This window comes from Ranitomeya variabilis, chromosome 1, assembly GCF_051348905.1.
Source record: "Ranitomeya variabilis isolate aRanVar5 chromosome 1, aRanVar5.hap1, whole genome shotgun sequence".
In the NCBI taxonomy this organism is placed as follows: domain Eukaryota; kingdom Metazoa; phylum Chordata; class Amphibia; order Anura; family Dendrobatidae; genus Ranitomeya; species Ranitomeya variabilis.
Genome location: NC_135232.1, coordinates 840,170,945 through 840,196,001, shown reverse-complemented (window position 1 = coordinate 840,196,001; position 25,057 = coordinate 840,170,945). Strand labels below are relative to the sequence as shown.

Here is a 25,057-nt window from a genome sequence, read left to right as displayed (position 1 = left end):
TGTGATCACATGATGCAGAAGAGGAACTCAAGCAGCACCAGAAACAGCAGAAGTCAGCGACCGCTACGTATTTTAATGCATTCAATGTACTACAGCTGATGGACACGAGGTTAAAAAAAAATGCTGAAATGTGTAGTTCAGAATCATGTTCTGCCTTACCTAAGTTTCCATTACATTTGTCTAAAGCACATGACACATCTTTTGGCATAAGTTCTCTGGCGACTTCAATCTGTGCAAGACCTTTGCTATTTCGAATACAAGACACTGCTTTTGCATGTGTAGCACCTTGCATACATTCACCATTTACCTGTGAAGACATAAGATATCAGCGATCAGCATTTCTAATACATCTGTCACCATTAAATCACTCTCAATTTGCCTTTTTTATAAATCACTTAAAGGGATTCGCTACTTTATCCTTATTTTAACAAATATATATTTCAGTAACACAATGGCAAGTGACCAGACGAGTCCTGTCCATCAGTCTCCTCCAACAGAAAAACAGCCGTGAAGAGTTTTTTAATTGTAGGAGTGTGACAGATGGGTCAGGCCATTTTAAGAATAGAAAACCTCTGCAATTTGTAAGGAAGTAGGAGAACCTGTAATATTTATTTATCGGTAGGTGCCACAAAATCATTTCCTCATCACATTTGTTAAAACAGACATAACGTTGTCAACCCCTTTAACATCAATAAAGGAGATAATAGGATACCACTGGTTATGTTTTAAAAATGCTTTATTTTTTAGAGGCATGTCGGTATATGGGCTTCCTAGCGGCATAACTAGTAACATGTCACACTATAGTAATAATGCACATACCGAATTCAGAGAGGGCATAATGCACACAATAATATCATAATATTGGGATAATATGTGCAATATAGTCCCAGCGTAGGGTTAATGTAAGGAATAATACACACAGTGATGTCAGAATACAGGAATAGTGACTCATTACAATGCATTACAGCAAGTGAGTGCTATAAGCAGTGTTATCACAGAGGAATAATGCACACAGTTATGTCACGGCACAAAGGTAATGTACTGAGAGATACAAGTGTAGGGACTACACAGTGATGTAACAGCGTAAAGATAATGCAACAAATGATATGACCGTGGAAGAATAATCTACTCAGTGACATTGCAACAATGGAATTTTATGGACAGGGATGTTACGACCCAGGGATAGTGCACACAGTGACATCACAGAACAAGGATGAAACGCCTAGTGATGTATCAGTACAGGAATTATACAGTGCTTTCACAGACAACAATCTACTCAGTGATCCTATAATACGGAACTGACACTACTGAAACTTTACAGCGATAATGCAAATCATCAAGTCATAGAATAGGAATAACCAACACAACAAAAAATATAATGCAATGATGTCACAGCACCAAAATAATGCAAAAAGTCATGCAGAAGAAAAGGCATAATGCACACAGCAGGGGTAACAATGCGATTCTACAGAAAAACTTAGAATGGAGCCACAATTTTTCACATCCCCTCCACAGTCATCACTAACTGATCCTTATGTTCTGCATGACATAATGAGAAAGTACTGGAAAATATATGAAAGTATGCCCTCTAGTGGCTAATGTCCGAGGGGTTGTAGTGGCTAAAGAGTCACTAAGCCTTTGTTGTACTGTGCATTCCCTATATAAGAGGCTTCCACTCTCCCGTGTATTTGCCTGCCTTCAGTTACACTGATATCAGAACATACTCATTGGAGTACAATGATGGCAGTGAAAATGTCGGTGTCTATCACCTCCGCACATTCGCTCTGCTGTCACCATTATAGTCTATGGTCCCGTCTGCGCATGAGTCCAAATCCTGTTTTGCGGGGGGGGGGGTTCAGACATAAGTCCCAATGGGGCCACCGAACGTGTGCCTGCACGCAGTGTGAAAGTACCCTTAGGCCTTATTTAAATGTCCATTTTTCACATAGTGCTTTATGATAGTCTATCAGGCCATTCACAAGTCCATCACTGTTTGCGGAAATATGCAAGTCTATGGGTCAGTGAAAATAATCGGGTGGCTCTTGTATAACATCCAGGTACGGTCTGATGACACTCAGACCACACTCTGATCAAAATAATCGGGTCTGAATGAGGCCTAGTGAGACACAGGGGCTAACCCTCTCACTGCCATTATATGTGTTCCAAATGAGTATGTCTTAAGAAACAAAGGGTTTTGGAATCCACTTATATACAATTTTGTATACAGGAATAAAGACTAAGTCCCTAAAAAAACTAATTTACAAAGTTTCATACTTTTCCATGGTAGACAGAATTATTAAACAAATTAAAGTTTAGTTATTTTGTAATTGTTTTTTCTTATGCCTAATAAAGCGTATGTAGCTTAATGGGGGTCTGCTTTCGCGATGCCATTCTATAAACTAAAGACAAAAACCTTATCTAGAATACATTAAAGGCCCCGTCTCACATAGCGAGATCGCTAGCGAGATCGCTGCTGAGTCACAAGTTTTGTGACGCAACAGCGACCTCCATAGCGATCTCGCTATGTGTGACACGTACCAGCGATCAGGCCCCTGCTGCGAGATCGCTGGTCGTGTCGGAATGGCCTGGACCTTTTTTTGGTCGTTGAGGCCCCGCTGACATCGCTGAATCGGTGTGTGTGACACCGATCCAGCGATGTCTTCACTGGTAACCAGGGTAAACATCGGGTTACTAAGCGCAGGGCCGCGCTTAGTAACCCGATGTTTACCCTGGTTACCAGCGTAAATGTAAAAAAAAAACAAACAATACATACTCGCCTTCTGATGTCCGTCAGGTCCCTTGCCGTCTGCTTCCTGCTCTCACTGACTGCCGGCCGTACAGTGAGAAGTGAGAGCACAGCAGTGACGTCACCGCTGCGCTCTGCTCTCACTGTACGGCGGCACTCAGTGAGAGCGGGAAGCAGACGGCAAGGGACCTGGACACCGAAAGGCGAGTATGTACTGTTTGTTTTTTTTGGTAACCAGGGTAAACATCGGGTTACTAAGCGCGGCCCTGCACTTAGTAACCCGATGTTTACCCTGGTTACCCGGGTGCTGCAGGGGGACTTCGGCATCGTTGAAGACAGTTTCAACGATGCCGAAGTCGTTCCCCTGATCGTTGGTCGCTGGAGAGAGCTGTCTGTGTGACAGCTCCCCAGCGACCACACAGCGACTTACCAACGATCACGGCCAGGTCATATCGCTGGTCGTGATCGTTGGTAAATCGCTTAGTGAGATGGGGCCTTAAGACTACAAGACTAGGATCCATGTTTTTTTTTTTTTTTATTAGGACCTCTAGTAAACACAATTAAGACCAATCTCACGTTCTACCTTTATGTAAAGAGGTGTATGTGTGTACAAAAGATAGGAGAGGACTTGAGAAAAATTACCTTAAGTAATCTGTCTCCAACCTGCAAGCTCCCCTCTATGTCAGCTACACCCCCAGGACTGACGGACTTGACAAATATCCCATATTCGCCTCCCACCAAGGAAAATCCCAACTCTCCAGATGGGGGCTTTTCCAAAACAACATGGACTAATCCAGCCTTTATGGGCACACAAAAAAAAAAAATATAAAAGATTCAGATTATGCCATTTCATGGAGCAATATATACGGTAATGACTGTTATAATGTTCAGTTTTCTTTACAAAGATATTAAAAAAAATATTCTTACTTGGGTGCAGTATAATTATCTTTCAAAATGTCCCATCTTACGAAATTGAAAATGTTAAATCATTTTACATCTTTGAGTCATAACTGTTTCTGTTTACCTTTTTTTTTTTTTTACACTAAAAAACAAATCTTACAGATGTACGAATAAAATAGTACATTTGTATTGATTTGTTATCAGTAGAATGGTGACCAACACTGAAAGCGTTTTTGGTACCTACAGCTGAACCATCAGTGGTGTACATAGAGAAGACGAGAAGTTAATGTTAAGAAGGCCTTTGATGATTGTGTCAGGTTTGGCCAGGACATACAGACCTGTCCATAACCAGTTTTCCATTCTTGTGTTGCCTTACAATGCTGTTCATTTTGAAGGGAATTCTGCCTCCATAGGTTCTCACCACCCAATATAAAGAGATTAGGACTAATTACAGCCTCTTATCAAGGCCTACAAAGGAATCCCACGGACTGTCTGGCACTTATGCCAGTGTACATGACTGCTTAGAAGAACATTCTCCACTAACGGACCACTGATGGAACCTTTGGACTGGAACCTGGTCTTGCTTTATACATTTGCTGATGCATACAGACCTTGCGGTTTTCACCTGTATGATAACATCTTCAGTTTTCAGAAGGTTATGAACATCAATTACTCCTCAAGCACCGGTGGCATACTGGGTAATTCCCTGCAGCTATCACCAAGGAGCATTATTGCTATAGCTATTCTCTACATGAAAGATATCCTAGGGGGCCTAGCCAGATTTATTGAAGTGTAAAGGCCCCGTCACACATAGCGAGATCGCTAGCGAGATCGCTGCTGAGTCACAAGTTTTGTGACGCAACAGCGACCTCAGTAGCGATCTCGCTATGTGTGACACGTACCAGCGATCAGGCCCCTGCTGTGAGATCGCTGGTCGTGTCGGAACGGCCTGGGCCGTTTTTTGGTCCTTGAGGTCCCGCTGACATCGCTGAATCGGTGTGTGTGACACCGATCCAGCGATGTCTTCACTGGTAACCAGGGTAAACATCGGGTTACTAAGCGCAGGGCTGCGCTTAGTAACCCGATATTTACCCTGGTTACCAAAAAAAACAAACACTACATACTCACCATCTGATGTCCGTCAGGTCCCTTGCCGTCTGCTTCCTGCTCTGACTGAGATCCGGCCGTACAGTGAGAGCACAGCACAGCGGTGACGTCACCGCTGCGCTCTGCTCTCACTGTACGGCGGCTCAGTCAGAGCAGGAAGCAGACGGCAAGGGACCTGACGGACATCAGATGGCGAGTATGTACTGTTTGTTTTTCTTGGTAACCAGGGTAAACATCGGGTTACTAAGCGCGGCCCTGCGCTTAGTAACCCGATGTTTACCCTGGTTACCTGGGTGCTGCAGGGGGACTTCGGCATCGTTGAAGACAGTTTCAACGATGCCGAAGTCGTTCCCCTGATCGTTGGTCGCTGGAGAGAGCTGTCTGTGTGACAGCTCTCCAGCGACCACACAACGACTTACCAACGATCACGGCCAGGTCGTATCGCTGGTCGTGATCGTTGGTAAATCGCTATGTGTGACGGGGCCTTAACTCATGGGTGTTACAAAACTTACATATCCCACATATGATAAGATATATTACAAACTTGCTTATGTGTATGATTGATTTAAAAGTGCAGTTACACTTTTTTTTAAATGGTTATACGTTATTTATGGATATGGTTATTTCTACATTAAATTTAATAAAGGCCGTGGACACTTTTTAACCATCAATTAATGTCGTTTGTCGTTATTTATTAATAGTGATAAAAAATTACATTAATTATATATCTTATCATAGAAACTTACTTCTTTCTCCTCCTGGACTGATAGGAGATGACAGTGGGTGCTTTTAAAATTCTACAGAGGTAGAAGCTAGAGACAGACACACACACTCTTCCATAAGTTCTCCTTAAAAGACTGTTACAGCTTACCATAGAACTTTATGAGCACCAACTGTCATCTCTTTTCTCAGTAATGGGAAAATATGAAGATATATTTTCACCTGGAAATGAGAATTTTCAGAATGAATGATCAGTCCAGAAGGAGACAGAAGTGGATTTCTGTAATAAGATATATTAAAGTTCCTTGTTTCTATGTACACTATTGATTTATGGGGAAACAAATAAATAAGTAGAACAAAGGTTACTTTGTAACTATGTTATTGCCAGCAGATTAAGCCCTATGGAGTGTACAGAAAAATAGAGCAATTTGGAGAGTTTATAATTAACAATAGTTGTCCTGACACCTATAGATGCTTATAAAAAAATATATAAAAATTGCTAATGGGATGGAGTCTATAGCCTTAGCCTGATGATAGTAAGGAGTGAGGTACTGGTTAAATTACATTATGGGTCCAGGAAATAAAAAAAAAAGTCCTTTAGGACATTAAATGCTACAACTAACGCAGACTTGTGTTCTAGGGCTCCAATTGTTGCCATACAACTATCGGCAGTGGTTGCCTGAGCATGCTAGGAGTTGTCATTTTGTGAACGCTGAAAAGCCACAGGTTTCAGACCACTGCTCCTTTACATCAATTACAAGAAATTAACTAGTGTGAGAATTGGTCACACATTTACCCAGCAAATGACATACCGTATTACAGACCCTGTCCAAAAAACCATTGCTATTGCTTTTCACTCTAATACAGTACTATAAAGACATATGACTATTACCTCTTGTGCAAACACATCTGAATTGTCTTTTATGTGCCTCAAACGTTCTGTACTTGAATAACCTAAAATAGAAGAATGAAGGAAGAGCAACATGAATCACAACATGGACCAGTCGGAAAAAATCACATGCCTGCATATTTCTATACTTGTTGCACACATAGATAAGTATCTTACATATAACCGTGAATGCGTCCTTATGTCTGAAGCCAAGATGGGCGACTCTTGCGCAGTGCGACGCTAAAGTCAGAGCATGCACATACCACACTACGCCGTCATTTTATTGAAGACTCTGTGTGCACGAATTTGTAGACACAGTGTCTTCACCAAAATGGCGTCGGATTTTGTGGGATGTGCACGCACTGATTTCGGCACCAAGAATTGCACTACACTGTCGACATAGCAATGCACACGCGCCGGCCATTGCCATTATCATGATCGCCACCCGGGCGTAGAATGGGTTCAATAGCTAGATAGATATATATATATATATATATGTATGTATGTATATATATATAGATATTCCAAAAAGAAGAAGGAAAGCTAGGTGCGTTTAAAGTTTTGAGTGGTACTGTGCAGATGTATAACTATTAGACATATAGTGGGTACGGAAAGTATTCATACCCCTTCAAAAATTCTCACTCTTTGTTTCATTGCAGCCATTTGATAAATTCTAAATGTTCCATTTTTTTCTCATTAATGTACACTCTGCACCCCATCTTGACTGGAAAAAACAGAAATGTAGTAACCTTTGCAAATTTATTAAAAAGTAAAACTGAAATATCACAAGGTCATAAGTATTCAGACCCTTTGTTCAGTATTGAGTAGAAGCACCCTTTCGAGACATTAGTCTTCTTGGGAATGATGCAACAAGTTTTTCACACCTGGATTTGGGAATCCTCTGCCTTTCTTCCTTGCTAATCCTCTCCAGTTCCGTCAGGTTGGATGGTGAACGTTGGTGGACAGCCATTTTCAGGTCTCTCCAGTGATGCTCAATTGGATTTAGGTCAGGGCTCTGGCTGGGACAGTCAAGAGTTGTTCTGAAGCCACTCCTTTGTTATTTTAGCTGTGTGCTTATGGTCATTGTCTTGTTGGAAGGTGATCCTTCGGCCAAGTCTGGGGTCCAGAGCACTCTGGAAGAAGTTTTCATCCAGGATATCTCTGTACTTGGCCGCATTCGTCCTGTCCCTGCAGCTGAAAAACACCCCCATAGCATGATGCTGCCACCACCATGTTTCACTGTTGGGATTGTACTGGGCAGGTGATGAGCAGTGCCTGGTTTTCTCCACATATACCGCTTAGAATTATCACCAAAAAGGTCTATCTTCGTCTCATCAGATCAGAGAATCTTATTTCTCAATTTCTCATAGTCTGGGAGTCCTTCCTTTTTTTTTTTTTAGCGAACTCTATGCGGGCTTTCATATGTCTTGCACTGAGGAGAGGCTTCCGTCGGCCACTCTGCCATAAAGGCCTGATTGGTGGAGGGCTGCAGTGATAGCTGACTTTGTGGAACTTTCTCCCATCTACCTACTGCATCTTTGGAGCTCAGCCACAGTAATCTTGTAGTTCTTCTTTACCTCTCTCACCAAGGCTCTTCTCCCACGATTGCTCAGTTTGGCTGGACGGCCAGGTCTAGGAAGACTTCTCATAGTCCCAAACTTCTTCCATTTAAGAATTATGGAGGCCACTGTGCTCTTAGGAACCTTGAGTACTGCAGAAATTCTGTTGTAACCTTAGGCAGATCTCTGCCTTGCTACAATTATGTCTCTGAGCACCTTGGCCAGCTCCTTTGACCTCATGATTCTCATTTGGTCTGATATGTACTGTGAGCTGTGAGGTCTTATATAGACAGGTGTGTGCCTTTCCACATCAAGTCCTATCAGTTTAATTAAACACAGCTGGACTCAATGAAGGAGTAGAACCATCTCAAGGAGGAGCACAAGGAAATGGACAGAATGTGACTTAAATATGAGTGTCTGAGAAAAGGGTCTGAATACTTAAGACCGTGTGATATTTCATTTTTTCTTTTATAATTACATTTGCAAAAATTACTACAGTTCTGTTTTTTTCAGTCAAGATGGGATGCAGAGTGTACAATAATGTGAAAAAAATGAACTTTTTGGAATTTACCAAATGGCTGCAATGAAACAGAGTGAAACATTTAAAGGGGTCTGAATACTTTCCGTACTCACTGTATATTATAAGTATTCATATACACAGTACCAGATAAATATTTGCAAAACTTTGAACAAACCTGTTCATGCAGTGGTTTGGTTTGTTCTTATTTGAATGTGTACAATGTAAAGTCAGACTGAAGGCAGCAAAACCACAAAGGAACGTATATGGAAACAAGAGAGTAAAGAAACGTGTGTAAAACTAAGTGTTGAATCTTAAATTCCTCAAAGTATCACTATTTTATAATGATGACATCTTTACACCCCCTCTACATTCTCTCACGCGGCTTCATCAGGTCGTCACCTGCAATGGCTTTCCAATAGTCTTGAAGGAGTTCCTTCCTTTCCACTCTGCCGTCCAACTCCTCCTAACTAGGGATGATGGAATAGCTTTGGATAAGTGCTTATCCAAATAGCTATAGCGCTTACCAAATAGCTGCATTGGGAACCCGGATACCTGGAGTGCTCCCGATAATCAGCTGTTCGGTGCCGCAGCTGCAAGTGTCGCGGCTGTTTGAGAGTCACAACACATGAATGGAGAGGCTGTTTCTTTTGGGCCATAGGCCTGTTGTAACACAAATGATAGTCACACTAAGTGCAAGCCAGATGGGGATAGTATGTCATTTTAGAATGATCTGGCTACAATGCTGGATACGTGTGCCTTAAATTTGGAATAAATCACCATTAGTGTTCACCAACAAACCTCCCCATCCATACTTCACATGTGCAGCACCAGTCATAGCAGTTGTTACCAGAAATCTCAATTTTTGACTGATCACACCACAGTACAGATTTCCACTGATCTAATGACAAATCCTTGTGTTTCCTAGCCCAAACAAGCCTCTTCTTTTTTGTAGCCTTCAGTAATAGCTTCCTGGCAGAAATTCTACCATAAAAGTCTGCTTCTCGAAGTCTCCTCTCGACAGTTAATGTTGAAGTGTCTGCTACTCGATGTCTCTGCATTATTTGTGAAGTCTGAATTTTGAGGTGCTAGCAATTTGCATTTTCTGAGGCTGGTAATTCTGATGAACGTATCCACTCTTGGTCTTCCTTTCCTGTAGCGGTCCTCATGAAAGCCAGTTTCATCATAGGATTGATGGATTTTTCTGACTGCACTTGAGCATACTTTTAAGGTTGGAAAATTCTTCCATTAATGACTGACCAGTCTGTCCTAAAGTAATGATGGATTGTGGTTTCTGCTTACTTAGCGGAGTGATTCTTTCAATATTGAATAATCTTTCAAATGAGCTCTTGATGAGGCATAGCTATTTATTTGAAGTAATTCCAGGTTCATTACCACGAAAGCCAAGTGGGTATAAAGCGGTCATCAGAGTCAAAGGAAGTACACCACAGAATATAACAGTGGAAAAATTGTCCAAACAAAATAGCAAATATATATCATATAGCAAAGTTTATTAGATAGTACAAAAGGCAATAGACAGAGACAAGGCTAAAAACGTGGTGAACCAAGCCGCAGCAGAAATGGTGGGAAACCGCATAATGTTCCCAAATGTCACAACAAAGAAAGCATGACCATTATTAATAGCGCCAGTACAAATATAATTAACATGCTTGTAGTAACATACCTAGTGGCGTGTGATGAGGGGCCCCCTGAAGAAGGAAGTTTTTCTTCTGAAACGCGCGTCGGGGAGGGTGGGAGATTGCATGTTCCCTCATCACACGCCACTAGGTATGTTACTACAACCATGTTAATTATATTTGTACTGAGGCTATTAATAATAGTCATGCTTTCTTTGTTGTGACATTTGGGAACATTATGGCTTCTTTCACACTAGCGTCGGCACGGGGCCATTGCTATGCGTCGGCCCGACGTGCCGACACGCGTTGTGAAAGTGATGCCCAACGTGGGCAGCGGAAGCAGTCTTACGACGTTTCCGCTGCCCCATTGTAATGTCCGGGGAGGAGGGGGCGGAGTTTCGGCCGTGCATGCGCGGTTGAAAATGGCGAACACGACGCGCAAAAAAAAGTCTCATGTAACTTTTTTTGTGACGACGGTCCGCCAAAACACGACGCAACCATTGCACGACGGTTGCGACGTGTGGCCATACGTCGCAATGCGTCGCTAATGTAAATCTATGTTTCTCCTAAACAACGCATTGCGACGTACAGCAAACAACGCTAGTGTGAAAGTAGCCTAAGCGGTTTCCCACCGTTTGTGCTGCGGCTTGGTTCACCACGTTTTTAGCCTTGTCTCTGTCTATTGCCTTTTGTACTATCTAATAAACTTTGCTATATGATATATATTTGCTATTTTGTTTGGACAATTTTTCCACTGTTATGTTCTGTAGTGTATTTCTAATTGACTTCAGTGGGTCTTTTATGGTCCTATTATTCTGACTATGGATTACCTTTATTTATGATCTATATTGACTATGTGGTACTCCAGTAGCTGGATGTGTTTTTCTGCTTGTTAGAGTCAAAGGAAGGTACTTTGAGGAATTTAAGGGTCAACACATATCTTGGTTTGTTTCACATGTATTTCTTTACTCCCTGTGTCCATATGTGCTCCTTCATGGTTTTGCTGCCTTCAGTCTGAATTTACATGGTAAACATTCCGATAAGAACAAAGAAAACCAGTGCATGAACTGTTGTGTCCAAACTTTCAACTGGTACTATGTTTATATATTTACACTACCTATCCATGGGTCAATTTGCCATGCGTACATACATAAGAATCAGGAGACATCTTGTATGTAGTGTATAAAAAGTGATATCAGGAAAAATGTTTTTTACCGTTAATCTGATTGAATTTAGAGCCAGCGTTAACAAGGTTTTTATTGTTTGGAACCACTGGATTTCCCTCCCTGTTTGAGAAAGAAAAAAAGACATGTTGAAAAATAAAAGGAACAAAAATGACACATTACAAACTAATACACAAATGAATGGTAAATATACATGGGTGAGAGGTCCCAATCCATATAAGATGGGCATCCATAGAGTCCCATCGAAATAGTTGGGTTAGAACGATATATAGTACGTTTAATGTAGCTGGACAACTTTATAGTTGATATTCATAGTGTTACTTATCTATTTGTAACTGGAATGATCAAAATAGAAATAACTTCAGATCTTTTTTTTTCAACTGTTTCAGACAATTTGTAAGAAATGTTATAACTAGACATTATTGAAGGCTGTCTCAAGTCTATAGTCAGCAACTACCACTCTCTGAAACCTCTGATTTTGAATATACAAGGGTACATGCCCACAATCTGTTTTGGACACAAAAGCTGAGCTGCGTTCAAAACGTTGCCTTCTACGATACAAGCGCAGTAGATAGGATTTATAGAATTCCCATGCCCACTGTGCTTCTATTGACGCTGCATAAACTCACCCGCGGTGCGGGTTTACGAGCCGCAGCATGTCAATTTCCACAATAGAATGTATTGGATGCAGTAAATCCCCATGGTTGACTTAATACATGCGGATATAACTGCATGCTTAGAACACAGTGAAAATACACTGTGTCCAAAGCACTGCTATTTCCTGATTGTGGACAAGTACCCTAATACTGCCAGATAACATTCCTGTAAATTGCAGGCTTACGATAAGATTGTTTAAATGTAAGACATCTAAAATCTAGTTTATTCATGGGGGTCTGTGAGGGTCCCCTGCCTACCCCTAGAATTGTGTGTTAACAAGGCTTTTACATGCATGGCAAATGCATTACAATCTATATGCATCCTATTAACATTAGCTTGCCAATATCCAAATATGCAATCAGAAGGGGTCAGTTACAGCTCACAAAGTCAATCCCATAAAAACTTTTACCACTTCCACTGGTGTTCCCCATTAAGGCCACCCTGTCAAAGCAGGCCAAAACACAAGAAGGGGTGCAGTGGCACTGTCAAGCTAACCTTTACTTTATGCCTACACCTACCTGCTCTCACCATACACATCCGATACACTTTTTAATAAATTAGCAAAAATGTCTACATTTCTGTTCTGTTTCAGTCAAGATGGGGTGCAGAGTGTACATTTATGAGAAAAAAAATGAACTTATTTGAATTTACCAAATGGCTGCAATGAAACAAAGTGAAAAATTTAAAGGGGTCTGAATACTTTCTGTGCCCACTGTACAGTACAGACCAAAGTTTTGGACAAACCTTCTCATTTAAAGATTTTTCTGTGTTTTCATGACTATGAAAATTGTACATTCACACTGAAGGCATAAAAACTATGAATTAACACATGTGGAATTATATACTTAACAAAAAAGTGTGAAACAACTGAAATTATGTCTTATGTTCTAGGTTTTACAAAGTAGCCACCTTTTGCTTTGATGACTGCTTTGCATAGTCTCTCTTGATGAGCTTCAAGAGGTAGTCACCGGGAATGGTCTTCCAACAATCTTGAAGGAGTTCCCAGAGATGCTTAGCACTTGTTGGCCCTTTTGCCTTCACTCTGCGGTCCAGCTCACCCCAAACCATCTCGATTGGGTTCAGGTCTGGAGACTGTGGAGGCCAGGTCATCTGGCGTAGCACCCCATCAACTCTCCTTCTTGGTCAAATAGCCCTTACACAGCCTGGAGGTGTGTTTGGGGTCATTGTCCTGTTGAAAAATAAATGATGGTCCAACTAAACGCAAACCGGATGGAATAGCATGCCGCTGCAAGATGCAGTGGTAGCCATGCTGGTTCAGTATGCCTTCAATTTTGAATAAATCTCCAACAGTGTCACCAGCAAAGCACCCCCACACCATCACACCTCCTCCTCCATGCTTCACGGTGGGAACCAGGCATGTAGAGTCCATCCGTTCACCTTTTCTGCATCACACAAAGACACGGTGGTTGGAACCAAAGATCTCAAATTTGGACTCATCAGACCAAAGCACAGATTTCCACTGGTCTAATGTCCATTCCTTGTGTTCTTCAGCACAAACAAGTCTCTTCTGCTTGTTGCCTGTCCTTAGCAGTGGTTTACTAGCAGCTATTTTACCATGAAGGCCTGCTGAACAAAGTATCCTCTTAACAGTTGTTGTAGAGATTTGTCTGCTGCTAGAACTCTGTGTGGCATTGACCCTGGTCTCTAATCTGAGCTGCTGTTAACCTGCGATTTCTGAGGCTGGTGACTCGGATAAATTTATCCTCAGAAGCAGAGGTGACTCTTGGTCTTCCTTTCCTGGGGCGGTCCTCATGTGAGCCAGTTTCTTTGTAGCACTTGATGGTTTTTGCCACTGCACTTGAGGACACTTTCAAAGTTTGCCCAATTTTTCGGACTGACTGACCTTCATTTCTTAAAGTAATGATGGCCACTCGTTTTTCTTTACTTAGCTGCTTTTTTCTTGCCATAATACAAATTCTAACAATCAGCTGTGTATCCACCAGACTTCTGCACAGCACAACTGATGGTCCCAACCCCATTTATAAGGCAAGAGATCCCACTTATTAAACCTGACAGTTCACACCTGTGAAGTGAAAACCATTCCCAGTGACTACCTCTTGAAGCTCATCAAGAGAATGCCAAGAGTGTGCAAAGCAGTCATCAAAGCAAAAGGTGGCTACTTTGAAGAATCTAGAATATAAGACATAATTTCAGTTGTTTCACACTTTTTGTTAAGTATATAATTCCACGTGTTAATTCATATATATATATATATATATATATATATATATATATATATATATATATATATATACACAAAACATATATCCTGCTGGGGGAAGAAGAGAGCACAGTGGAGATAGCAGCGCAGTATGTGAGCGCGTGCCATAGACTGCGAGAAAGACAGCCATGATATGCCATAGACTTCCTTAACCCCAACCAGTACTCCATCTATCATTCCCACAGTCCCTACTCCCTACTGAACACGTGCTTTGGCAAAACTGATGTTTAATTATTTTATGCAATTTAGTAACTATTGGTGGACTTAAGAGGTATTCCCAGGTAGACTGTTGTCTTCTGATATGGTATATCTAATTGTTCTGATGCAGAGATGCAGATTCCTTGCAAAGATGTAGAAGGAGATTTAATATTGTAAATGCTGAATTTTGTTGTATCAATAAACGGTTACGTAAGCTGATGTGGCATCGATTCACAGGAAAGGGCAGTGGTCGAATATGTAACACTGCATGTCAATTTTTTTGCCATCAACTAATAGTTGATGTAAACTTATATTAGGCAATTTAAGGATAAGCCATATTTATCAGCATGAACCACCTCGATAAATTTAGCACATTTTAAGACTGTCTAGTGTACGTGTCCTTACATTTTTTTTTAAAGCAAATCTACCCCAGAGACTTAAAAACAATAATGTTCTGGCTACCTGCAGAACACAATAGGGAGCTGAGGGGCATACTGCATATTGGTGTACAATTAACACAATAATAAAATAGTACACAGTGGCTGCAGAGAGATAGAATGCTTTTTTAATTTGTTATCTCTACAAATAATTTGAAGCTCTGTATCAAGAAATCAGAACTCTAACCACTATAAAAGATTTGTTTAGAAAATTATTAAAAGTGAGATTCCCCTTTTCAGTCAATGGTCTAACTATCTATCTATACAAACACACACACTACAGTTCCAAAGTTTAGGGTCACTTAGCAATTTCCTTATTTTTGAAAGAAAAGCACAGTTTTTTACAATGAAGCTAACATTAAATGATTCAGAAATACACTCTATACATTGTTAATGTGGTAAATGACTATTCTGGCTGCAAACGTCTGGTTTGTAATGCAATATCTTCATAGGTATATAGAGGCCCATTTCCAACAACCATCACTCCAGTATTCTTATGGTACTTTGTGTTTGCTAACTATGTAAGAAGGCTAATGGATGGTTAGAATACTCTTGAAAACCATTGTACAAGTATGTTAGCACAGCTGAAAACAGTTTGGCTGATTAGAGAACCTATAAACCTGACCTTCCTTTGAGCTAGTTGAGAATCTGGAGCATTACATTTGTTGGTTCCATTAAACTCTCAAAATGGCCAGAAAAAAAAGAACTTTCATGTGAAACTCGACAGTCTATTCTTGTTCTTAGAAATGAAGGCTATTCCATGCGAGAAATTGCCAAGGACCTGAAGATTTCCTACAACGGTGTGTACTACTCCCTTAAGAGGAGAGCACAAACAGGCTCTAACCAGAGTAGAAAGAGAAGTGGGAGGCCCGGCTGCACAACTGAGCAACAACAGAAGTACACTAGAGTCCGCAGTTTGAGAAATCGACGCCTCACAGGTCCTCAACTGGGAGCTTCATTAAATAGTACCCGCAAAACGCCAGTGTCAACGTCTACAGTGAAGAGGCAACTCTGGGATGCTGGCCTTCAGGGTAGAGCGGCAAAGAAAAACCCATATCTGAGACTGGCTAATAAAAGGAAAAGATTAATATGGGCAAAAGAACACAGACATTGGACAGAGGAAGATTGGAAAAAAAAGTGTTTTGGACAGACGAATCCAAGTTTGAGGTGTCTGGATCACACAGAAGAACATTTGTGAGATGCAGAACTGAAAACATGCTGGAAGAGTGCCTGACGCCATCTGTTAAGCATGGTGGAGGTAATGTGATGGTCTGGGGTTGCTTTGGTGCTGGTAAAGTGGGAGATTTGTACAAGGTAAAAGGGATTTTGAATAAGGAAGGCTATCACTTCATTTTGCAATGCCATGCCATACCCTGTGGACTGCGCTTGATTGGAGCCAATTTCATCCTATAACAGGACAATGACCCAAAGCACAGGGGCAGGGCAGGGAAGGGAAGCAGCAGGCAGCTGGTATTCTATCTGTAGTGGAGTGGCCAGCGCAGTCACCAGATCTCAACCCCATTGAGCTGTTGTGGGAGCAGCTTGACCATATGGTACGCAAAACGTGTCCATCAAGCCAAACCAACTTGTGGGAGGGGCTTCTGGAAGCATGGGGTGAAATTTCTCCAGATTACCTCAGCAAATGGAACTGCTAGAATGCCAAAGGTCTGCAACGTAATTGCTGCAAATGGAGCATTCTTTGACGAAAGCAAAGTTTGAAGGAGAAAATTATTATTTCAAATAAAAATCTTTTTTTCGAACCTTGTCAATGTCTGGACTAGATTTTCAAATCATTTGGCAACTCATTTGATTACTAAAAGTATGAGTTTTCATGGAAAACACAAAATGGTCTGGGTGACCCTAAACTTTGGAACTGTAGTGTATATACATATACTGAAATATCCTGCAGATCGGTTAGTGTTTGGAAGAATCATCAACATATAAAAACTTGTTAAAGTGTAGGCATACATCAAGGTATGGCTAAATAACCTTTGCGTCAGGGAAGCAATAGATGAGATCTTACCTGGTAGCTTTCAATACTACCACTGGTAGAGCAGACTCCAGAGTATGTTTTACTTCTTCTAGGGTCATGTTGAAAGTGCTTTCTCCATTTACATAATGTACAATATCTAGTGGTCTCAATGTTCCCTCTAGATCAGCTACTGAGCCTGGCTTGATATTTTCTACATACAGCACCTGAGAAGAGCTATTTGGGCCTCCAGCAAGAGACAGACCTAAGCAAATTAAAAGTGTTAGAGACATTATTGCAAAAAGGTTACCAGTCACTAAAAAAAGAGAAAATATAACCAAGTTATATGTATATTTAGTAGGACTTTACCCAGATTGCCTTTGTTGCACCTAAGTGTAATGTCGGGCAGGAGATGAGAAGGCACCTGTGGCTTAGGAATCTCCAGTACACGGCCAAGTACTAGACGGACAGTTTTGGGAGCTGCCCTAAGTAGATTGACTGCTTCAGTATGGCTCATATTTGAGACATCTACATTATTAACCTAATGACAAAGGGGAAAAAAGATCAGCAAGAATAGAATATGAGAATGTAGAAAAAAAATGTGAGCAGTCAAGAGTTTCCTCAAATCTCATAAAACAGAGGACTAATGTACCCACTTTAATAAGCCGATCACCAGGCTGTAGGCGTCCGTCACTTTTGGCAGGATCTTGAATGATATCATGAATATAACATCCGATGCAGTCATTGGCTTTGGTCACTGTAAAACCCAGACTTCCCTTCTCAGATTTAGTCAATGTGACATGAAGCTCAACTTCCTAAAGAGAAATGAGACAAAATGTTACGTCTTTATACAATAATTTTGCTATAGCTTATTATTTATACCATCATTTAGAATATGCACTCAGAAATACACAGATGACATGATTAATTCTGACATAGAATAAAAATGATTATGTATAATTGTTTTAGATGGAGACAATTAAATGTAAATGACCCCAAATGCTATTAATCTGCAGGACAATAGTGTTCTAACGCTATGGGGCCACTGAACTAAAAGCCTGGCTACAGTGAGGAAATAAACTTCAGTCATCGCTCAATGCTTAGTGAGTAGCAGATGTAACCACATCCCAGCACTGACTGAAAGCTGGCTGAGTGGTGACTGAAAGCTGGAGGCTGCCAGGAGGAATAATATCCTCACTGTAGCCAGGTTTTCAGTGCAGAAGTGCACAGCTTTGTTTTCAGTGCAGAAGTACACAGCTTTAAAACACTATTAACCTGCAGATTAACCACATATCTGCAGGTTAATAGCGTTTTTCAACATGACAGGTTCCCTTTAATTTCAATTAAATGCATTACATATGCATTTTTTATAGATACTTATATAAAAAAAAACCAAGAAAACAAATAGCTAAAACTTTGGTACGACTGTCAAATTTAATTCAGATTTTTATGCCTGTATTACACCTGTAAATATTTGTGTGACTTGAGCTCTAATGACTAAAAGGAAGAGCATCATAGGAATCTATTACATTGTTAGTCTAGGTCATTAGAAGCATGGGTAAGCTGGAATTTGGGCTCCCTACAGAGAATGCAAAAATTAGCTCAGATTTCACTCTCTACTTATATATCTACTATCTCCACTGGTTCTTACTTCCCATGCAATCCTAGCCTTGCCAGTCAGGTGGAAATAAATAATTTATCATTGGCAATATACTTTATATAAGTTAAAGTGCTGAGAGCTTAGGAAGACTTACTGGCTCATAGTCTTCCAAGTCCTTGAGTCCTAGGTTCTTAAAACTTGACGTGGTATCAAGGAATGTATTAGAATCAGGTACATTTTCTTGAGAAGGTAAGACCGGAGGAATACTGCCACTGTGGGTTGGGGTAACATCTAGTGAAACTGGAGAAGGTGGATTGCTGCACATGAGAAAAGTAGTAAATATAAATTAATTTAGTATTTAAAGTGTACTATTTTAACTTAGCAATTTACCCGATTTTAAAAATCTTGTCTGTTGTAAAGAACAGAGGGATGTTGAATCTATAATTTCCAGCTCCTTGCCGATTACCGGACACATCTGAGAGAAGGAGAGGCAAATAGTCCTTACCTGCAAGCTATTTCAAAGCTACTCGCAAGCACTGTTCAGAAGCTGTCCAGATCTCTGGATCTGGCTAGCTTCAGAGCACCTGTGTTTCTCCGATGGTGCAAAGGCAAAGCTTCCTTGGCTATCAGCATTGGAAAGCACAGGGTTCGGAATGGCGGCTCAGCCATGCTGCCACCCTGAATTATTAACCACCAGGAGCACACTACGTCCCAAGCAAGCAGGAAAGCAGGAGGCTGAGAAGCAGATTGCACCTGAAGGTTGAACATGAGGACACCTCTGTAAAGACTTCATCTCTAAGTTGTAGGCATGTTGGCATTTAAACATATGACAATACAAACCATTAATAGTGACAAAAATATGTGGGGACCAACAAATGACAGAAACAACAAATATATCTGAGTGGTCCAACCAATTAGACATAAAAGACTATGTCACCAGGTGACAAAAAGTCCCAAGAAAACATGCAACTACCGCTGAAGTTGGCTTACAGTCTGCATTCTTTATGGAAGCTTATAGTGGTGGGCATCTGAATATCCGTAGGAACCAGGTTTGGGTGCACCGGCTATTTCAGCATAACCTTATAGCTATGACCCGGGATCCTCAGACTGATGAGAGTCAAGTGAAAGATTAAATATCCCAGAGATAAGTAGAGTGTAATGAGTAACAAGCAGCTTTTATTTTAATTCTGTAAAAAGAAAAGATGGTTTCCAGCCTATGAATTTGACTTGCTGAACACACATTTTCTATAAAGTGAAGGCCGTGCTCAAATTATAGAGAAACCATTTACTATATGCAGTTTATATTTTCCCACCTGTCATCAAACCGTGGTTTATAAGGAGTCTGTTCTGGAGTGTAAAAGCTGGAGCGGATTGTTTCTTCCTGGTTGTTGGAGGTATCACACTGGGCATGGCGTGGGGCCAAAGAAGCACTTGGTGTTTGATAGACTGTGGCATTCCATGCTGGCGTGTCTTCTTGTATGGGTATAAAGTCTTCATCAGTCCCACTACTATCACTATAACTATCTCTCCTAGAAGGGTTTTTTCTCCTAGCTCTAGAGTCATTGATCTCCTCATTGTCTTCATGGTCTGAGATATCCTCAGGATCTTGAGGAAAGGAACCATACTTGCTGCCTTGGTCTTCAGGTATACTTTGCTGTGGGGAGTTTAATGGTGTCTACAAAGAAAAATATTACCTTAACTTAAGCATCAAACATCAGTTTATCAACACATCATGGTATGAAAATAGAAGAATTGAGCCTAAAATGTATGCTTCGTTAATGTTTGTAATTTCATGAAAGTGCATAATACATATCAATTTGGTCTGGTGTGCAGTTAATATTAGAACACAAACCAAGTACCCACTTACCAGAATAACAGGGCGAATCTCAGGCAATACACCTGATGGCGGCCTGCACATCAGCAAGGTGACTTCTGGGGACGTTCCTCTCAAAGTAGAAATAACTTCCTAAAATAGAGAAAAAATAGGATTGCATATGAAGAAAAATAAGACCGCAAACATCTGATTGATCTAGTATAATATAAAGATAAACAGATAGATCAATAGAGAGATAACCCATGGAAATAAGGAATATTACCTGCTGACTCAGTCCTCTCAATGAAGCCCCATTCACCTTAAGGATCACATCTCCAACATTTATTTTGCCGCTTTCTGAAGCTGGTTGACCTGGGAACAGTTTCTTCACTCGGACTATGCTTGAGCCCACAGGACCAGGAATAAGATTTTCTTCTCGTGAAAAGCTGAAGCCCAGTCCAGAGCTATTCTTCACCAGTTTGACTTCATACATATTTTCTGAAATGCGAGACGAAGAAAAGGAAAACGCATCAATTATACCAGTGAAAGGAAATTTGACATTTTCTCTGGGAATTGAAGTCTCAGGCTGCTATTTTTCAATTAACTACAAAAACTAACACTATTATCCCTTTTATTTAGAATTATTGCAGTATAAGCTTTTATACCAAACCACGGCAGGTGTTAGCCTCCCATCCACAATTTTGCACAGTGAACCATTCAGCCTATCTGATATTCCAGGAAAATTGATTAAAACTTTCTTTACAGAAAGATTTTTTCATGCAGATTTTTAGGTGCTTGGAAAACTACCATGAAATGCATGTGTGCTGTACATCCGCACCTTTTCATAAGAATAGTGGTGGATCTGCAGCACCTTGTTGCAGCTGACTGCTCCGCAACTAAACATTTATTTGATATGGATGATCACCTTAAAAAAGATACTTACAAAGTGCTTAGTGCCTTGTGCTGAGAGTGTAATGCGTCATCACCCTGATGCCACCGTTTCGCCTTTGCTTTTTCAAAAGGGGCATTAAAACTCACAGAACAGTGTCTGTAGCTATCCGACTCAACACCAAAAGTGAGCACTAAGGGTAAGTTCACACTGGGCGTTTTTGCTGCTTTTTTTTTCTGCCGCAAAACCTGATCATCTTGGCAGAAAAGAAGCTGCGTCAAAAACGCAGGTTTAGGTGCGTTTTTGGTGCATTTTTTTTTGCGTATTTGTTGCGTTTTTTAATGCGTTTCTTGGTGCATTTTTTTCTTTCTCCATGCGAATGTCCTTGGGTTTTCAGCAGCAAAAACGCAGCAAATAATGATACCTGCGTTTTTGCTGCGTTTTTTTCAACACCCATTCAAGTCAATGGGTGAAAAAACGTCGCAAAAACGCTGAAAGAAGTGACATGCTCTATGTCCAAAAAACACAGCAAAGCACAAAATACTGATCACACAAAAAAACCCAATGTGTGTGCATGAGATTTCTGAAATCTCATAGGCTTTGCTGGTACTGTAAAAAGCAGCTGAAAATTAGCATTAAAAAATGCAGCAAAAACGCCCTGTGTGAACTTACCCTAAGGCTGTGTTCACACGCTGCAGCTGCAGTGCAGTTTCTTGTCATGACAATACTGTAATAATTTTGCTGTGATTTTCAGAAATCCTGGCAAACAGTGCAGATTTTATCAAGATCACAGCAAAAAACGCACCGCTTCATCATCAACACAGCCTGAAAGCACTTAGGCCAGCATAAACTCTTAAAACAGTCCTGGAGCACAGCAACAGCAAAGGTCGTACATAACCAAGGCCAGCCATGTAGCAGACTGTCAAAACTACGCTACATTGGTATGTTTTCAATTCTAAAGTGAAAACATTCTGGAAAACCACTAGAGGGCGACAACCACAAAGCAGATATGCAGAAGTAGTGATGATTCCCCACCAGAATAAACAGTGAATGAGACCACTCATCTATGTGAATGGCTTTCTCTGCTGTGTTAGAAAATAGAACTTGGATCAATTTTTCCATTGAACTGCTGCATTAACAGACATATATGCATGTCAACTAATGCAGAAAGTATGATGGAAAAAGCGCATGACATGATGATAGCACAAAAAGTGTCAACACATATTAAACTGGGATCTAAGAGGTAAAGTTACAGAGCGGAAGAGAACTAGAACTCTAGTGCTGGTTCGTTAAAGGGTCGACATTGACTTTTAGGATCGCTACTTCCAATAGGTGGCACTACAGTTCTAGTCCTCTTCCTCTCTGAAGAGTAAGTTTGCATACACACATTAGAGAGACTTTGGTAGAACCCACTGATTGCAACCATGTGCAATTTACTGTAAGGCCATGTTCATACATTCAGTATTTGGCGATTTTTTTTACACATCAGTATGTGTAAGCCAAAATCAGGAGTGGAACAATCAGAAGAAAAGTATAATAGAAACATATGCACCACTTCTGTATTTATCACCCACTCCAGTTTTTATTCAGTATTTTACATCAGTAAAAAAACAGAACGTGTGCACATGGCCCTAACCCTATGTATGACCACCATTGAAACTGGCAAACTTGGCCAACATTTATTTGATATGGATGATCACCTTAAAAAGGTCAAAAGTGACCAGCTGCTATTCTTTTTATATTCATTCCCTGAATATTGCTTTTTTCTTTAAATCTAAATATGAATGATTTGTGAGATATGGGCTTTTTATTTAGTGCAATTTTTAATCTTCTTTAACAAGGGGGTGATGCTAACAAGATTCTATTCTCTCTTGGCGTGTCTTTAGGCTACTCAGTATTATTAGCCTGTGATCCAAACCCCTGTATTAAAGGCCATAAAATGAGCTCTAAATTAAAAGGCCCATACCTTTGGAATTAAAAAACAACAACAACATAATACTCAGAGGAGCGGTGGGAATAAAATGAAAGCAAAAAGTGTCTGCTTTGACCATGTGACAGGTTCTCTTTAAAGCTCTCCAGATATATCTGCTATTATCATATCACAGAGGTATCGTGATCTACAACCCATGTTTCCTCAATACGGAACTTATTCAGCTCTGCTGCATCAATTCCAGTGCAGCAGTGACTGAAAAGCTATATGGGTGCTAGCAGGAAGGGTGCATTCAGGTGTCCGTGAAAATTGGCCTGAGATCGGACCCCAATGCATGGACCGGCCGCGGATCTCCCGACCTGAGTGTGACAGATTCATAGAAATACATGAAGCGGTCACAACCCGCAGCCAGTCCATGCATTGCGGTCCAATCTCTGCGATTTGCACGACATGTGCCAACATTTTTCAGAGCAATGTTCTCCTTCTGACACATGGTACTGATTATGGTCAGAAAACGTTGCTGTGCAGAGTCGTTTCCATGTAACTTCTCGTTTCCGTTTTCCTTCCACTCCAGTGTGCCAGCACAAGTGTGACTTCATTGTTAAAGAGAGTTTTTCACCAATTTTTGCACATAGTAGCAGGAATGCACATAAACACGTTTTTTTCTCTTTCTCCACCCTGTTGTGTAGATACAAGAAATTGCTGACACCAAATATGCAAATTTTAATTATTCAACAGGTCGTTTCGTTCAGCTCTGTGGGAGTGTACTTTCTGACTGAAATTAAGCGCCCATAGGGAAGGGTAGAACTATGCCTGCATGGTCAAGCCAGACTTTATCGGTTCTGTGCGACCAGGCTGACAATGCCGCCCTCCCAGTAGTAGTAATACGTACCTGTAGTAGGTCTGCCCTCCTACTCACTCTACCGGCTGCTCGCCACGCTCATGCTATTGTCAGCCTTCTCTCCCAGCGCCTTACTAACAAGAAGTGGCGGGAGGTCACGAGACAGTCTAGTGTGATCACACTGGTCTTACCTTTTCTATGAGCATTTATTTTTTCAGAACTGAACTAAATGAGAACTCCCCGTTGAATAAGACCATTTTATATTTGTCGCCAGTAATTTTTGTGTCCTGTATATCCACAACAAAGTAGGGGGAAAAAAATATTTTGATCTACCTTTCTTCTACTAGGTGCAGAAATACACAGGTTGGAGGGTCACAATTTGTGAAAGGTCCTCATTAAAGGAAATCTGTCACCCCAAAAATCGTATATGAGCTAAGGCCACCGGCATCAGGGGCTTATGTACAGCACTCTGTAATGCTGTAGATTAGCCCCCGATGTAACCTGAAAGGTAAGAAAAACAGGTTAGATTATACTCAACCAGGGGCGGTCCGGCCTCTCTGACCTTTCCCGGCGCCTGCGCACTGTAGTACTTTGCTCTGCCCTCAACAGGGCAGACAAAGTACGCCTGCGCAGGAGCAGGAAGACAAGAAGAGGACGTCATCGTATGAAGATGGGAGGCGCCGGACCGCGACGCCTATCGGACCCGGACCGCACCGGGACCGCCCCTGGGTGAGTATAATCTAACCTGTTTTTCTTACCTTTCAGGTTACATCGGGGGCTCATCTAAAGCATTACAGAATGCTGTAAATAAGCCCCTGATGCCGGTGGGCTTAGCTCAGATACGATTTTTGGGGTGACAGATTCCCTTTAAAGGCTAGGAATATTCCTGTAGAAAAACTCTGCCACCCAAAACTACAGCTTCATTCTAAAACTGTTAGAAGGTTTAGTGTTGCTCCATATGGCATTAGTAATACAGAATCAGCAGCGGGTGCTGGGGGTATTTAGTGTATCCGTACCATCGGTGATGAAGCTGTATTCTGCTGGTGCTGTATTCTTTCTGTTCTGCGGCTTGCTGGCACCTGCTTGGTTCGGTGGTGTGCACTGAGGAGTGACAGGAGCGTGGACTTTAACAGCTGGTAGCTGTCCTTTTTCAAGCAGCAGAGTTACCACCTACAACAATAACCAATGTATGTGAATATCCCCCTAATACCATTACATCAAT

General features: G+C 41.1%; 1 protein-coding gene across 6 annotated transcripts in view; it reads right to left on the bottom strand.

The window, feature by feature from the left end:
- Positions 1 to 25,057, bottom strand: part of PTPN13 (protein tyrosine phosphatase non-receptor type 13) — a 329,585-nt gene that overhangs the window by 31,985 nt on the left and 272,543 nt on the right. For 5 of the 6 annotated variants that reach the window (XM_077275828.1, XM_077275826.1, XM_077275827.1 and 2 more), the window contains 12 exons: positions 24,852 to 25,005; positions 20,459 to 20,673; positions 20,230 to 20,328; positions 19,676 to 20,037; positions 18,517 to 18,679; positions 17,419 to 17,577; positions 17,132 to 17,303; positions 16,817 to 17,027; positions 11,291 to 11,361; positions 6,366 to 6,427; positions 3,389 to 3,544; positions 160 to 307 (listed from right to left, as the gene is read on the bottom strand). In XM_077275828.1, the coding sequence (XP_077131943.1) occupies positions 160 to 307; positions 3,389 to 3,544; positions 6,366 to 6,427; positions 11,291 to 11,361; positions 16,817 to 17,027; positions 17,132 to 17,303; positions 17,419 to 17,577; positions 18,517 to 18,679; positions 19,676 to 20,037; positions 20,230 to 20,328; positions 20,459 to 20,673; positions 24,852 to 25,005 (1,972 nt within the window). The remainder of the gene's footprint in view (positions 1 to 159; positions 308 to 3,388; positions 3,545 to 6,365; positions 6,428 to 11,290; positions 11,362 to 16,816; positions 17,028 to 17,131; positions 17,304 to 17,418; positions 17,578 to 18,516; positions 18,680 to 19,675; positions 20,038 to 20,229; positions 20,329 to 20,458; positions 20,674 to 24,851; positions 25,006 to 25,057) is intronic. The other variant, XM_077275830.1, reaches the window with a different exon arrangement.